The 15,439-nt window shown below is 38.7% G+C and overlaps 1 protein-coding gene across 1 annotated transcript; it reads left to right on the forward strand.

Moving 5' to 3' along the window:
- The first annotated feature begins 1,679 nt into the window (after positions 1-1,679).
- Positions 1,680-12,757, forward strand: LOC121387867 (multiple epidermal growth factor-like domains protein 11). Its single transcript, XM_041519095.1, has 5 exons — positions 1,680-1,861; positions 5,298-5,447; positions 5,961-6,104; positions 11,018-11,123; positions 12,307-12,757. The coding sequence occupies exons 1-5, from the start codon at positions 1,792-1,794 to the stop codon at positions 12,593-12,595; spliced, it is 759 nt and encodes a 252-aa protein (XP_041375029.1). The 5' UTR covers positions 1,680-1,791; the 3' UTR covers positions 12,596-12,757.
- Positions 12,758-15,439: the final 2,682 nt, after the last annotated feature.

Raw genomic sequence — 15,439 nt, forward strand, 5'->3', positions numbered from 1 at the left:
CAGCGAGGTTTTCGAACATGTTCAAAAACCTGGATTCGACCGATTTGATCGTATCTTGTGGTAGGAAGGTCGGCGGTGCTCGTACGATGGTCTTGCTACAAGTACTGTACGGTCTTACGCTGTCATACGTGTGACTGGGGCATTAACAAGACAACTTGGCATTACCTAAAAACAAAAATGCTTTAACGATACCACTAGAGCATATTGATTAATCAATAATCGACTATTGGATGTCAAACATTTGATAACTCTGACAGAGTCTTAGAGGGGAAACCCGCCACTTTTTTATTTATTAGTAGCACGGGACAGGATAGCACATACCACGTCCTTTTATATACCGGTCATTGTTCTCTGGCTGGAACGAGAAATAGCCCAAAGGGGATCGATCCCAAACTGACCGCGCATCAAGCGAGCGCTCTACCACTGGGCTACGTCCCGCCCCGTTGGCTGTTATTTGTGCTACAGGCCCCGCGGATCCTTACACCGGCTCTGAGTGTGCCCAGGACAAGGGACTTGAACCTTAATTGCATATAAGCACCAGGGCCGTACCCTCCAGGGGGCAAGGGGGCGATTGTCCCCATAGGAATCTCACCTTCTTTTTTTTAACTCCAGAAAATAGCACACACATCTCAGGGTTTAATTTGTATAGTGTTTCATTTGTTTATAAAAAGTAGTGCCCCCCCCCCCCCCCCTAGGATTTTGATCAGGGAACGGCCCTGAGCACGAACATAATTATAAATAAATTAGTGACCTGAGGACACAATCGTTTACTAGATCACCATCTTCCCGAAACCATTATCACACCATCTTCTTTCCTGCCAGTGCACCACGACTGGTATATATAGCACAGGCTGTGGTATGTACTACCCTGTCTATGACATGGTGCATATAAAAGATCCCTTGCGACTAATGGAACAAATGTAGAGGTTTTCCTTGAAGACTATATGTCAAAATTACCAAATGTTTGACATGAGATAACTGATGATTAATAAATGAATGTGCTGTAGTGGTGTCGTTAAACAAAACAAACTTTAAATTTAACTTTATCACAGAACAGAACAGAACAGAACAGAACAGGGGCCTAATTCACAACGGTCTCTTAGGCTCTGCTAGACAACAAAGCATCCTCTTTGTAAATCTTTTAGTATTGCACTGCGTGATCGCAAAGTTGCGAGAGTTTAGTGAATTAGTCCCCTGATCTTTATTACGCTCAGGCCGATGCACAACGGCATATGAGGAATATACAATAACAATATTTGACAGTCACAAGACTGGCTTTACAGGAGATGATAAGATACTGTAGAATAACATAATGATAATATGCTATACTGAGCAACAGAAAAAAGAAGCCGATTTTTACAGCACCCCTTAGGAGGTTAGTATGGATATAACATGTATATAACAAAATGTTTATGTATATATTCCTCCTATGCCGTTGCGTAACGGCCCGAGTGTAAATAAAGTCTTGTCTTGATAGGTCGCGAGGAGGGGGGGGGGGGGGGGGGGAGACGCAGGGTATCCAGTGAGTGGTTATCATATCTAAGATTCACCATCAAAGGATGTAGCCTAGGAATGCTGTTCATATGGGGAATGACTGTAACGTGTCTCGTCCCACCACACTCGAACGGTTACGGACGACCCTTAATCATACAGTGAAGAAATCCAGGTCGGTGTTATTATTGACGATGAAAGCAGCAGACGAAGTGTGTCCCTAGCTATAATAGAGGCCAGAATCTCCAGCTCGTTATCACATCTTCCTGGTTCTAACCTTACAAACATTTTTGTTTAAACATGACGAAGAGATGGTCACGTTTGCTTCTCGTTGCATTATGGATGGCTTTAAAAACAGAGGCCGTGTCAGGTATGGGTTTTAGTTAAAACCTCATTATTTTAGTTTAAGGACAGTATAAAGTATCAATATAAGTTAACAGTTTGTTTTTGTTTTACGAAACAGCTAAAGCACATTATTAATCATCTGCTAGTGGATGTCAAACATTTGGTAATTTTGACTTACAGTCCTAGAGACGAAGTCCGCTACATTTTTTTATTAGTAACAAGGGATATTTTATAAGCACCATCCCAAAGACAGGACAGCACATACCACGGCCTTTGATATAATGATTTCAAAATACAATGTTTTGTTTGTAGAAGTTTCAACCGATATTTAACTATTCTCATTTTACGCACTATTTGCAAAATCACTCTTCTTAGTCCTGTTAAAACAACTCCAGTTGTGGTGTCTTTCATAACGTTCAAACATTCGTTTACCAAAACCCAAATGCACATATCTAATATCACGAGCGCGGTGAAAACCCATATGCACATATCTAATATCACGAGCGCGGTGAAAACCCATATGCACATATCTAATATCACGAGCGCGGTGAAAACCCCATACTTCGCATCCATAATTTAAAACACTGGACACATGGGTGTCCAAAACATGTAACTTCGTGTCCTTATTAAGACACACATTATTATACTTTCTTAACATTCTGTGTTCTAGTAAATTTGCGATTACAATTCAGTCCAAGGTAGTTGAAACAATCAACAACTTCAGTCAAGTCAAGTCATCTTTATACATCCATGGGTTTTTTTTAACAGCCAATTTCCCTCTATTTCTGAATACAACAATTTTAGTTTTTTCTATATTAATTTACTATCAATATTCCATTTACTACTACTTGTATATGAAAAAAAGCACATCCAGCATTTCTGAGGACCCTCTACTGTCTAACGCCCCCCCCCCCCCCCCCCCAAAAAAAGTATCGTAGGCATACATTAAAAGAAACAATGAGATATCATGTAAATACATTAGCTCTCAAAGCCACTAATTAACTCGTTTTTAAAATCATGTATGTATAAAGAAAGAAAGAAATGTTTTATTTAACGACGCACTCTACACATTTTATTTACGGTTATATGGCGTCAGACATATGGTTAAGGACCACACAGATTTTGAGAGGAAACCCGCTGTCGCCACTACATGGGCTACTCTTTCCGATTAGCAGCAAGGGATCTTTCATTTGCGCTTCCCACAGGCAAGATAGCACAAACCGTGGCCTTTGTTGAACCAGTTATGGATCACTGGTCGGTGCAAATGGTTTACACCTACCCATTGAGCCTTGTGGAGCACTCACTCAGGGTTTGGAGTCGGTATCTGGATTAAAAATCCCATGCCTCGACTGGGATCCGAACCCAGTACCTACCAACCTGTAGACCGATGGCCTAACCACGACGCCAGCGAGGACGGTGTATGTATAAAGAGAACATAAATAGCTAGTATAAGCCTTCACCTTGCATCAGTCCAACATTAGAATCGAAAACGTCTGAAAATTGATATTAATACTTAACATATTTTCAAACCTTGTTTTGTTCTGAGGGAGTATTTTGACGTTTCGGGCACCAGCAGAACAGTACAGAACAGAACAGAACTTTATTTACTCTCAGGCCGTAAACCACGGCATATGAGGTACATAATACAATTATACATATATTTTGACAAGATGGCAAACGTATAAGTATTTCACATAAATAAATAAATAAATAAATAAACAAATACATATATTTATATATACATACAAACATACATAAAATACATATCCATATAGGTATTTTAGCCGGGGGACTTAAAGGTATTCATAATAAATTTACAGAAAATTGACAGTTTACGAAGGAAACCGGCTTTCTTGCTGTTGAAGATATTATAAAATTTATATGTATTAGGTTTTGATTGACAGCATTGTGGTAAGTAAATAATTCTGGGTTCTTTAAAAAATCGGCATTTAAGTATATAATGGAACTCGGACTAGGCGGGTGCCACTTATTTATCATTTTAGCCAAACTATTACTCGGGTGCCCATTTATTTATAAGTTTAGCATATCTATTACCTCTTTTTGAAGAATAAACATTTTCCTACGCCCATATCTGGTGACAATTGTTTTGGGTCAGCAAACATTGTGTTAGGGTTATTGTGTGTTGTATAGCCGAGTCATATATGCGATAGTCAGGGCCGGATTTAGAACTTTGGGGGGAGGCACTTCAGGTTCGGGGGCCTCTCAACATAGCAATTAAATTACATGACAAATAAAGAAATTAACTAATTTTATAATTATTACATTGGATGTCAATTCTGACATATAGTCATCAGACGAAACCCGCTACATTTTTCTAATGCAGCAAAGGAATCTTTATGTGCACTTTCCCACAGACAGGAAAGCACATACCACGGCCTTTGTCCAGTTGTGGTGCACTGGTTGGAACGAGAAAAAACAAGTTGAATGGTACCGCCGAGGTGGTTCGATCCTGCGACGCAAGCACCTCAAGCGAGCACTTAACCGACTGAGCTAAATCCCGCCCCTTGTTTTGTTGGTCATAGCACACCGCGGCTGGGGTTTTGATGGTTAAGGATATGAAATACATTATGCTGGTGTTTGTGATGTTTTGTTTTGTTCTGTTTGTTTGTTGGTTATAGCCACAACATTACATATCTATTATGATAGCAGTACAAATGTATTTTAATTTTCATTTTTAAAGGGACAGTCCCTAGTTTTTAAACACTATTAGAGCCGTTTATGATCACTGAAATCAAACATTACTTATATTTTATTGTTTAGATCATCCATTTCCGTACAACTGAAGTGTTTCTGGTCATCCTGGTGTTTCTAATACCACAAAATGCATTTTTCATATGTTTAAAATCGCACGTGCGTCTGAGAAGTAACGGTTATGGAGTCGAGTTTTAGTCTATTTTTAAGGGTATTTCACCGTTTCAATGTCCCAGACTCTTGTTTTACTCTCTTGTAACGTTATCCAAATGTGGTATACGTTTGTAATTTAATCCAAAGTGTCCATTTTATGGGGTATAGGGTTTGCCTTTAATTTAAAAACCTAAATAATTTGAATAAGTAAATAAATAAACTTTAGTGTTCTTCTTACTTTTTTTAAAGTTTTTATAGGGTGCAATTTATAAAACAATCGTCTCGGGTCTAGTATTAGAAAACAGGCGTTCCCTTGAAAGGTTGTTTTTTCTCGCTGATTTTTCACACTTACTGAAACATTAATTTTGTTTTGTTGTTGTTTTGTTTTGTTTGTTTCTTTGTTGTTGTTGTTTGGTTGTTGTTGTTGTGGGGTTGTTGTTGTGTTGTTGTTGTGTGTGGGGGGTTTTTTGGGGTTGTTTTTTTGGGGGGGGGGGGGGGGGGGGGGGTTGGTGGTGGGTTTTTTTAATGTATTACTCATGATAACTGCCATTGTGTTTTCTACGCCGTACTTTTGTGTTTGTAAACAAATATTTCAGAATGTCCAGACGGTCAATATGGTCAAAACTGTGAAAAATTGTGCGTCAACCGGAAGTGTCAGGATAGTTCCGGTTCGTCATGTGATCACTTGACTGGAGAGTGTGTCAGCGGCTGTAAACGAGGATTTTATTCTGTGGATTGTGTCGAGCGTATGTAGTTTGTTTTAATATCTTACACATCCATTGGTAAGGATTTCATTCGTCATTTATGATAACATACACCAACAACACACACATGTGTGATATCGATTTAAAGACATACGATTGGCTGTTCCTAGGTGATTACCGTCGACACAGCTAAATCATCCAATAAAATTGAGCTTATAGAAATTGATAGCTCTGTGACGCATTTCGCTTTAAATTGCAATAGCATATTTTGGCTAATAGGAGTATCCATAAAACTCTGTATGTGTGTTTTTGTGCAAGCACGTGTGTGAGAGAGAGAGAGGGAGAGACACAGACAAACTGAGAGAGGGAGAGAGACAGACACACACACACACACACAGAAGAGAGAGAGAGAGAGAGAGAGAGAGAGAGAGAGAGAGAGAGAGAGAGAGAGAGAGAGAGAGAGAGAGAGAGAGAGAGAGAGATTGTGCGTGCGTGCGTAAGATCACAATTATGTACAATGCTGTTTAAAACATGATGTAATTTATTTATTTTCAGGTTGCGATACAGATCATTATGGCACGAATTGTGAATCGCTGTGTGCAGACAGACATTGCAAGGGAGAACAACTCTGTCACTATGCTTTGGGATACTGCGATGACGGATGCCTCCCAGGGTGGACAGGATTTACATGCACGGACAGTAAGGAATGCTTTCACTAAATATAACTGTTTAAAGCCGTAGACAGTAAGGAATGCTTTCACTGAGTATAACTTTTTAAAGCCGTAGACAGTAAGGAATGCTTTCACTGAGTATAACTGTTTAAAGCCGTAGACAGTAAAGAATGCTTTCACTGAGTATAACTGTTTAAAGCCGCAGACTCTAGTTTTAAGCCGTGAAAATGGACACTATATTTAGTAAATCTACAAACCTGTAACACATTTCGATAACGTTACAATATTTACAAGAGTCTGTAAAACAAGAGCCTGTGACACTGAAACAGTGAAAGGGGCGGGACGTAGCTACCCTGTCTGTGGGATGGTGCATATAAAAGATCCCTTGCTGCTAATCGAAAAGAGTAGCCCATGAAATGGCAACAGCGGGTTTCCTCTCTCAATATCTGTGTGGTCCTTAACCATATGTCTGACGCCACATAACCGTAAATAAAATGTGTTGAGTGCGATGTTAAATAAAACATTTCTTTCTTTCTTTCCAATAGCCGATGATTAATAAATCAGTGTGATCTAGTGGTGTCGTTAAACAAAACAAACTTTAACTTTTAAAACGGTGAAATACCTTTAAGAATAGAACTCAACTCTCGTTATTTCTCAGACGCACGTGCATTTTTTTAAATACATTTTGTGATATTAAAGGTCTACATTTATCAAAAACGTAATTCACTTTTGTTTGGTATCTACGTATACCTTTTACAATATATATGAAGTATCAATAAATTTAATTTTTTTAAATGTACCCGTTTTTAATATATTCGCAATAAAAAGTCGCGTTTTCCCCATCGCTTGCCAAAAAGCCTCTGAACTCCAAGAGTCAAGTCACGTGACCCCGTGAGGCGCTAACCGGCATAACATGAACGCGTGATTCGCAGCCTTTCGGTCATTGTACATGGAAGTGGAACACGTGTATTTTTAAAACGCGAAAATGTTATTCTATTGAATTGAATTGGATGTGTGGAATATTATTTTGAAGATATCTTTCAAATGTGAAACATGGTAAACCATTGTTTCGGTGTATGGATGTACAAAAGCTGCAGTTAAAGGCAAAAGAAGTTTGCATATTTTTCCAAAAGACAAACCGACATTGTTTGCACGGAAGCAGTTCTTAAACCGAACACGTGCGTATTGGAAAGGACCATCAAGGTGGGATTCGATTTGCAGTGACCACTTCACACCTGGGGATTACGACAATTATCTAAGATGGTCGATGGCAATGGCACCAAAACTTTTGTTAAAGAACTTGTCTGTTCCAAGCCTGTATCTCGTAGTTCAGCCTATTTGCAGCCCGGAGCCCGAACGTCGCCCGGAGACAAAAACAGCCCGAATGTTAATGCTGAGGTTTACATTGTTCATATTGGGCACAAATATACACCTCAACACGATGCATTTATGTATGTTAAAAAAATAAATGTAGGAAAAATATTTGTTTTATAAAAAAAATCGCATTTTTCATGTTCGGGCTGTACGATATTCCGAACATCGCCCGAAGACAAAAAAGAATAGGCTTACCGAATGTTAATGCGATTTTTTCTAAAAAAAAATATTTTTGCTACATTTATTGTTTTAACATACAGTCAGACCTCGTTACAACGACCGTCGTTACTGCGACATTTACACCATCTGACCACAAATTGTCGGGAACAAACGTACATCAGTGTTATTCTGTTCATTACAACGGAATTCACACCTTCCGACACCGACAGAGCAAATTGGGAACAAACGTGCATCCGACGTCTGAAAACACCTCTTTACAACATTACATAATCACAGATACCGTAGCATATTGGCAGTACACACACAACCACTTAGATTCCTTAATCTCGTAGTGAGCCGACTGTCACATGCTGTCCGAGCTACCGATGTCTGCGAAATCTGTAGACATGTATTGCTTTTGCAAATAAGCCTTTTGTTAACTAATTAAAGGATTAACTTTGAACAATAAAATCTTCTATTTTCATATTTTGTAAACGAGACAAGTACCAATCGTAGATGTCTGTAACCAAGTAATGATTAGACTGACGATGAATGCGCCTTGTTTAATATATTTAATGATGTTTTTTTAAAACATATTTAATGTATGTACGTGTTTTTGTAATTTTTAATAATAATTGCAATACATTAATTATTTAAATGCTATCCAGTCGTCAGTTAATATTAATTAGTATTTTTTCTAAAAAAATATATTTCCTACATTTATTTTTTTAACATATATAAATGCATCGTGTTGAGGTGTATCTTTGTGCCAAATATGAACAACGTACACCTCGACATTAACATTCGGGCTTTGTTTTTTGTGTACGGGCGACGTCCGGCTCCGGGCTGCAAATAGGCTGATCGCATTTGGCTCGACGGATCATGGTCGGTGTACTATGGTTCAAACTGATTTTCTCCTTCTTCCTCACCAATCGAGGTAGCATTAGAATAAATAGACAAATGCGACTAGTCCAAAATGTCCAAACTAACGTTCGATAAGAATGAGCTATTTTCCGAAGAATCATTACATGCTGTCGCCATGCTAACCTACTAATGAATGAGTGGAATTCACCTGATGCTACGTCACTGGTCAGATGCGGGTCAAATCGACTGGATCAGTGGGGTTTTTTTTTCCCCCGAGCTTTTTACAAAAAGTTGCTTTATTAATAACTGAGGTGGTATTTATTGTTTTTTATGGTTAATAATGTAATCTTTATGTATTTTTTTTTTTCATATACTGTGTATTAATAATGTGCCATGGTTGTGGACCTTTAAAAACACCATTATGACCATAAACATTACGAAAATGGATAATCAGGATCGTACCCTCCGGGGAGGGGGGGGGGCGGCATGGGACAGTTGCCGCCCCCCCAAGAATCTCACTTTTGTTTTTTACTCCAGAAAATAGCATACACATCTCAGGGTTTAATTTGTATAGTGTTTCATTTGTTTATAAAAACGTAGTGCCCCTTCTAGGATTTTGATCAGGGTACGGCCCTGATAATCTAAACAATAAATTCTAAGTAAAGTCTGACTTCTGTTATAAAAAAAAACCCGGCTGTAATAGTGAAAAATATACCTTAGTGTTTACAAACCAGGGTCTGTCACTTTGAAGGAAGAAAGGAATGTTTTATTTAACGACGCACCCAACAGTAGTAATACCGTTACTATTGTATACTAAAAGGCAAAATTTATTGTGACACACAAAAGACAAAGATAATTGGTGACAGGTTTTTACTGCCGTGTATGAAACGTTATAACATGGAAAGAGAAATGTCCGAAGGTATGGAAACGAGCAATGGTCCATGAAAAGGGCGCACCTGCCATATGCAAATGAGCCACACCACTAGAGGGGGTCCAGAGCGAAGTTCACACAGTCAGTAGCGATTGTGTCCGACTTGAGCATTGATACAGGCTTGGCACCGTCGTCTCATTGAAGCCACTAAACGCTGGAGAAAGTTCCTGGGAATGCCATTCTAGATCTGAGGAAGGATCAGCCGGAGTTCCTGCAGTGTTGTTGGAGGATTTGGAAGACGTCGCAAGCGTCGCTCCATTTCATCCCAGACCTGGTTCTTTTGTTGATATCGTTGCCATAAGTGCCATATAGTGTTTCTGTGGACGTTGAATTGATGTGCGACGTCACGCTGCGAGGTCCCAGATTCAAGCATCCCTATGACTCGCCATCTGTAATTTTCACGGAAGCGTGGCATGACGAAATTGCATCAAACAGTTCACTAATGGTGTTTTTCTGACTTCTGGACTCCTGAAGGCTGCACAGAGTGGCAATGATTTGCGAATGAATGTCTGCAACATCCCTCAGACAGGATAGTACATACCACAGCCTTTATTACATCAGTTGTAGAGCATTGGCTGGAACGAGAAATAACACAATGGACCCACCGACGGGGATTGTTCCTAGATCAACCAGGCATCAGGCGAGTGCTTTACCACTGCAGTCATCGGCTGTTGGATGTCAAACATTTGGTAATTATAATGACATATATTCTTAGAGAGGAAACCCGCTATATTTTTCCATTAACAGCAAGGGATTTGTTTTATGTGCACCATCCCAGACAAGATAGCACATACCACGATGTGTGCGTCTGTGTTATGTTCATGTGTGGTCATATTTATTAGTTATTTGTCAACGTGTATAATCATCAAACTATAAGAAGACATTATTTTATTAGTAACATTTATTAATTTTGTTTATCTGTAAAATCATTGTATTTTATTAGTAACATTTATTAATTTTGTCTATCTGTAAAATCATTGTATTTTATTAGTAACATTTATTAATTTTGTTAATCTGTAAAATCATTGTATTTTATTAGTAACATTTATTAATTTTGTTTATCTGTAAAATCATTGTATTTTATTAGTAACATTTATTAATTTTGTCTATCTGTAAAATCATTGTATTTTATTAGTAACATTTATTAATTTTGTCAATCTGTAAAATCATTGTATTTTATTAGTAACATTTATTAATTTTGTTAATCTGTAAAATCATTGTATTTTATTAGTAACATTTATTAATTTTGTTAATCTGTAAAATCATTGTATTTTATTAGTATCATTTATTAATTTTGTTAATCTGTAAAATCATTGTATTTTATTAGTATCATTTATTAATTTTGTCTATCTGTAAAATCATTGTATTTTATTAGTATCATTTATTAATTTTGTTAATCTGTAAAATCATTGTATTTTATTAGTATCATTTATTAATTTTGTTAATCTGTAAAATCATTGTATTTTATTAGTAACATTTATTAATTTTGTCTATCTGTAAAATCATTGTATTTTTGTTTTTCACCGACTTATTTGTTATTAAAAAAACCCCAAATATTGACCAGTACACTATATATTTTCTTTGATGTTGAGTTTTATTTTTCTTTGCTCTAGCTGCCACTAGTACCCAGGATCACAGAGACGATATCATCATCGCTCTTGCTGTGGCAGCAGGAGTTCTTCTTTTATTCCTGGTCATAGCCATGTGTACTCTCTGCTGGTCAGTACGGCATGTTTGTATATGTTTTATGTGTGTAAAGTGGTGTCTGTGTGTGTGTGTGTGTGTGTGTGTGTGTGTGTGTCTCTCTCTCTCTCTCTCTCTCTCTCTCTCTCTCTCTCTCTCTCTCTCTCTCTCTCTCTCTCTCTGTGTCTATGTGTGTGTGTGTGTATGTGTGTAGAGGTCTATGTATGTGTGTAGAGGTGTGTGTGTGTGTGTGTGTGTAGAGGTGTATGTATGTGTATATATATATGTGTGGAGGTGTGTGTGAGTATTTATGTGTGTAGAGGTGTGTGTATGTATGTGTGTATAGGTGTGTGTATGTATGTGTGTAGAGGTGTATGTGTGTATGTATGTGTGTAGAGGTGTATGTGTGTGTAGAGGTGTATGTCTATGTCTGTAGAGGTGTGTGTGTGTAGAGGTGTGTGTGTATATATATGTATGTATGTGTGTAGTGGTGTGTGTATGTATGTATGTGTGTAGTGGTGTGTGTATGTGTATGTATGTGTGTAGAGGTGTATGTGTGTAGATGTGTATATGTGTGTAGAGGTGTGTGTGTATGTATGTGTGTGTGTATGTGTGTAGAGGTGTGTGTGTATGTATGTGTTTAGAGGTGTGTGTGTATGCATGTGTGTAGAGGTGTGTGTATGTATGTGCAGAGGTGTGTGTGTGTGTGTATGTATGTGTGTAGAGGTGTATGTGTATGTATGTATGTGTGTAGAGGTGTATGTGTGTGTATGTATGTATGTAGAGGTGTGTGTGTGTGTATGTGTGTAGAGGTGTGTGTGTATGTGTGTAGAGGTGTGTGTGTGTTGTTAGAGAGAGATAGAGAGAAAGAGAGAGATTGTATGTGTGGCTGTATATATATAAACATGTAATAACACAAACACACACACACACACATATATATATATATATATATATATACCGTTATACCTTGTTACTACTTAAAGTTTCACGCTATGTGCGATCATTAGGTAACGTGTAAACTGTCCTGTCGAAACACATTTGGGAACTAAAAAGAAAAAAAGCTGAGTACACAATAACGTGGCGCGTAATAAGGAAAGTTAACACCTTCAAGAGAGAGTATGCACATACACATAGACATACACATTCACATAAATATACATATACATACATGTATACAAGTTATACGTATATATGATTGTACATATAATACTTTTAGGTACATTAGACGTCTGCCGAGGAAGTGGAAATCAAATGAGCATCTTGAGATGAATAGAACAATCAGCCAATTAAATCAAGCGACAGATACCGCTTCTCTAGAATACGACACGGCGGATGGACAATACAACAAGGCTCGTTCAGTTGGACAGTCACGTGATAAAACATTAGAACAGCCCAATCGCTTTAGCAGTGGGAGTGGCTATGCAAATGTGGTCCTTGAAACAAATCAGTATGAATCACTTGATTCCTTCAGCTCACCTAAGAATGATTACGCTAACATAACATGATTAGACAAATCGGCCCACTGTCCTGCAGAGACAGCCCAGATAGCTGAGGTGTGTGCCCAGGACAGCAGTGCTTGAACCTTAATTGGATATAAGCACGAACATAAGTTGAAATGAAATGAAGACAAACCAGTGCAGTGATTCACCTGACCTCAAATAGAAAGGGGCAAAGTTAAAAGTTGTTTTGTTTAACGACACCAGTAGAGCACGTTGATTTATGAATCATCGGTTATTTGATGTCACACATTTGATCATTATGACTTACAGTCTTAGAGAGGAAACTCGCTACATTTGTTTCCATTAGTAGCAAGGGATCTTTTATATGCACCATTGAGCAGACAGGATATCACATACATTTAATATACAAGTTGTGGTGCAGGTCAGGTCAGGTCAGGTCAGGCTATAGTGCTTAGCGTGCACGTTCACAGCAAGCTGTTGTAGCCCACGCCGGTCATGGGCGTAGGATCTGGGCCCCGTTCCACGAAGCGATCTTAGCCCTAAGATCAACTTAAATGCACAGGGTAGCTATGCGCTTAGGGTAATCTTAGGGCTAAAATCGCATCGTGGAACAGGGTCCTGGCCTCCAAGTCGTGGTGCACTGGCTGGAGCCATAAATAGCCTAATAGGTCCACCGACAGGGATCGATCCTAAATCGACCACGTATCAGGCGAGTGATTTACTGGGCTACCTCCCGCCCCTCAAATAAGGAGAGGAAAGCAATAAATAGAATCAGGGTACAGTGATAATGTGTGGAACAGCTTGTTCTGAATGTGCACGTAAAACCCTATGACATGACATAAGTAATAATGTGTGGAACAGCTTGTTCTGAATGTGCACGTAAAACCCTATGACATGACATAAGTAATAATGTGTGGAACAGCTTGTTCTGAATGTGCACGTAAAACCCTATGACATGACATAAGTAATAATGTGTGGAACAGCTTGTTCTGAATGTGCACGTAAAACCCTATGACATGACATAAGTAATAATGTAGGATCTTGGTAGGAGCGTGTGCAGGCATTCTAGCGGATGTGGGAGGGTCTGGAATGTGGCCACCGAACAGGGGTTACATCATGCTACCCTGAACAATATATTTATATATTTAAAATAAAAAGATTTGTTCGAGCGGGAGAAGGTGGTGGGGGGGGGGGGGGGGGGGCTGCTTTAGAGAGATAACAAGGACACTTCTAAACTAATAGGGCATTTTATCGTAATCTTTTGTTTAACGACGCATCCAACACATTTTATTTACCGGTTAAGGACCACACAGATATTGAGAGAGGAAACCCGCTGTCGCCACGTCATGGTCTACTCTTTTCGAATAGCAGCAAAATATCTTTTATATGCACCATCCCACAGACAGGATAGTACATATCACGGCCTTTGTTACACCAGTTGTGGAGCACTGACTGGAACGAGAAATAACCCAGTGGGCCCACCGACGGGAATCGATCCTAGTTCGATCGCGCATCAGGCGAACGCTGTAACACTGAGCTACGTCCCGCCCATAAGGCCATGACAACGCCATACAAATTGTATGTGTGTGACGTTGTTGTTGTTGTTGTTGTTTTTTTGTTGTTGTTGGGTTGTTGTTGTTGTTTTGTTGGGGGGGGGGGGGGTGAGTAGAATATGTAAGACATAGAATACTAAATTCTTGTCTGTTAGAAACCATTTATCTTACAACTCGTTTAAAACCGTATCCATTTCGCGTTCGCTCGTTAAATACGATTTATAATAAGGCATTGTAAGATAAGTGGTATTAAATGGTTGCTTTTGTGTTTATGTGTGGGGGGGTAGAGTATGTAAGACGCAGAATACTAAATTATTGTCTGTTAGAAAGAATTTATCTTATAACTCGTTTAAAAACGTATCCATTTCAAGTTGTTTCGATAGATACGTTTTAAAATAACACATTGTAAGATAAATGGTATCTAAAGGCGTACTATTCTCTATACGTGTATATGTATCTCCATACAAGAACACCTTAATATTAGAAAGCTGGCTACTAAACACATTTTCCAATTGATTTCAAGTAAATTGCGTCGGACATATGGTTAAGGACCACACAGATATTGAGAGTAAACTCGCTGTCACCACTTCATGGGCTACTCTTTTCGATTAGCAGCAAGAGATCTTTTATATGCACTATTCAACAGACAGGATAGTACACATACGATTACTTTTTTCTTTTACACCTGTTGTGGAGCACTGGTTGCAAAGAGAAATAGCGCAATGGGCCCGTCGACACTGTCACAGGGATCGATCCTAGAGCGAGTGCACATTAGACGAGCGCTTTACACTGGGTTATGTTCCGCCCCAAGCAATGGGCTACTCTTTTCGATTAGCATCCATGAATGAATGTTTAACGATACTCCAGCACGAAAAATACATCGGCTATTGGGTGTCAAACTATGGTAAATGCAAACACGCCATAGGAATGAATGAATGACTGACTGTTTAACGACACCCCAGCACGAAAAATGCATCGGCTATTGGGTGTCAAACTATGGTAAATGCAAACACGCCATAGGAATGAATGAATGAATGTTTAACGACACCCCAGCACGAAAAATACATCGGCTATTGGGTGTCAAACTATGGTAAATGCAAACACGCCATAGGAATGAATGAATGAATGAATGTTTAACGACACCCCAGCACGAACAATACATCGGCTATTGGGTGTCAAACTATGGTAAATGCAAACACGCCATAGGAATGAATGAATGAATGAATGTTTAACGACACCTCAGCACGAAAAATACATCGGCTATTGGGTGTCAAACTATGGTAATGCAAACAAATAAAGTGATGATCAACATCAATATAAAAATTCAAGATTTAAA

The sequence above is a fragment of the Gigantopelta aegis genome, chromosome 13 (assembly GCF_016097555.1).
Source record: "Gigantopelta aegis isolate Gae_Host chromosome 13, Gae_host_genome, whole genome shotgun sequence".
NCBI lineage: Eukaryota > Metazoa > Mollusca > Gastropoda > Neomphalida > Peltospiridae > Gigantopelta > Gigantopelta aegis.

Coding starts and splice junctions, on each gene's coding strand:
- LOC121387867 (XM_041519095.1), top strand. CDS start 1,792: ATGACGAAGAGATGGTCACGTTTGCTTCTCGTTGCATTATGGATGGCT. Junction 1,862..5,297: donor AAAAACAGAGGCCGTGTCAG/GTATGGGTTTTA, acceptor CAAATATTTCAG/AATGTCCAGACGGTCAATAT. Junction 6,105..11,017: donor AGGATTTACATGCACGGACA/GTAAGGAATGCT, acceptor TCTTTGCTCTAG/CTGCCACTAGTACCCAGGAT.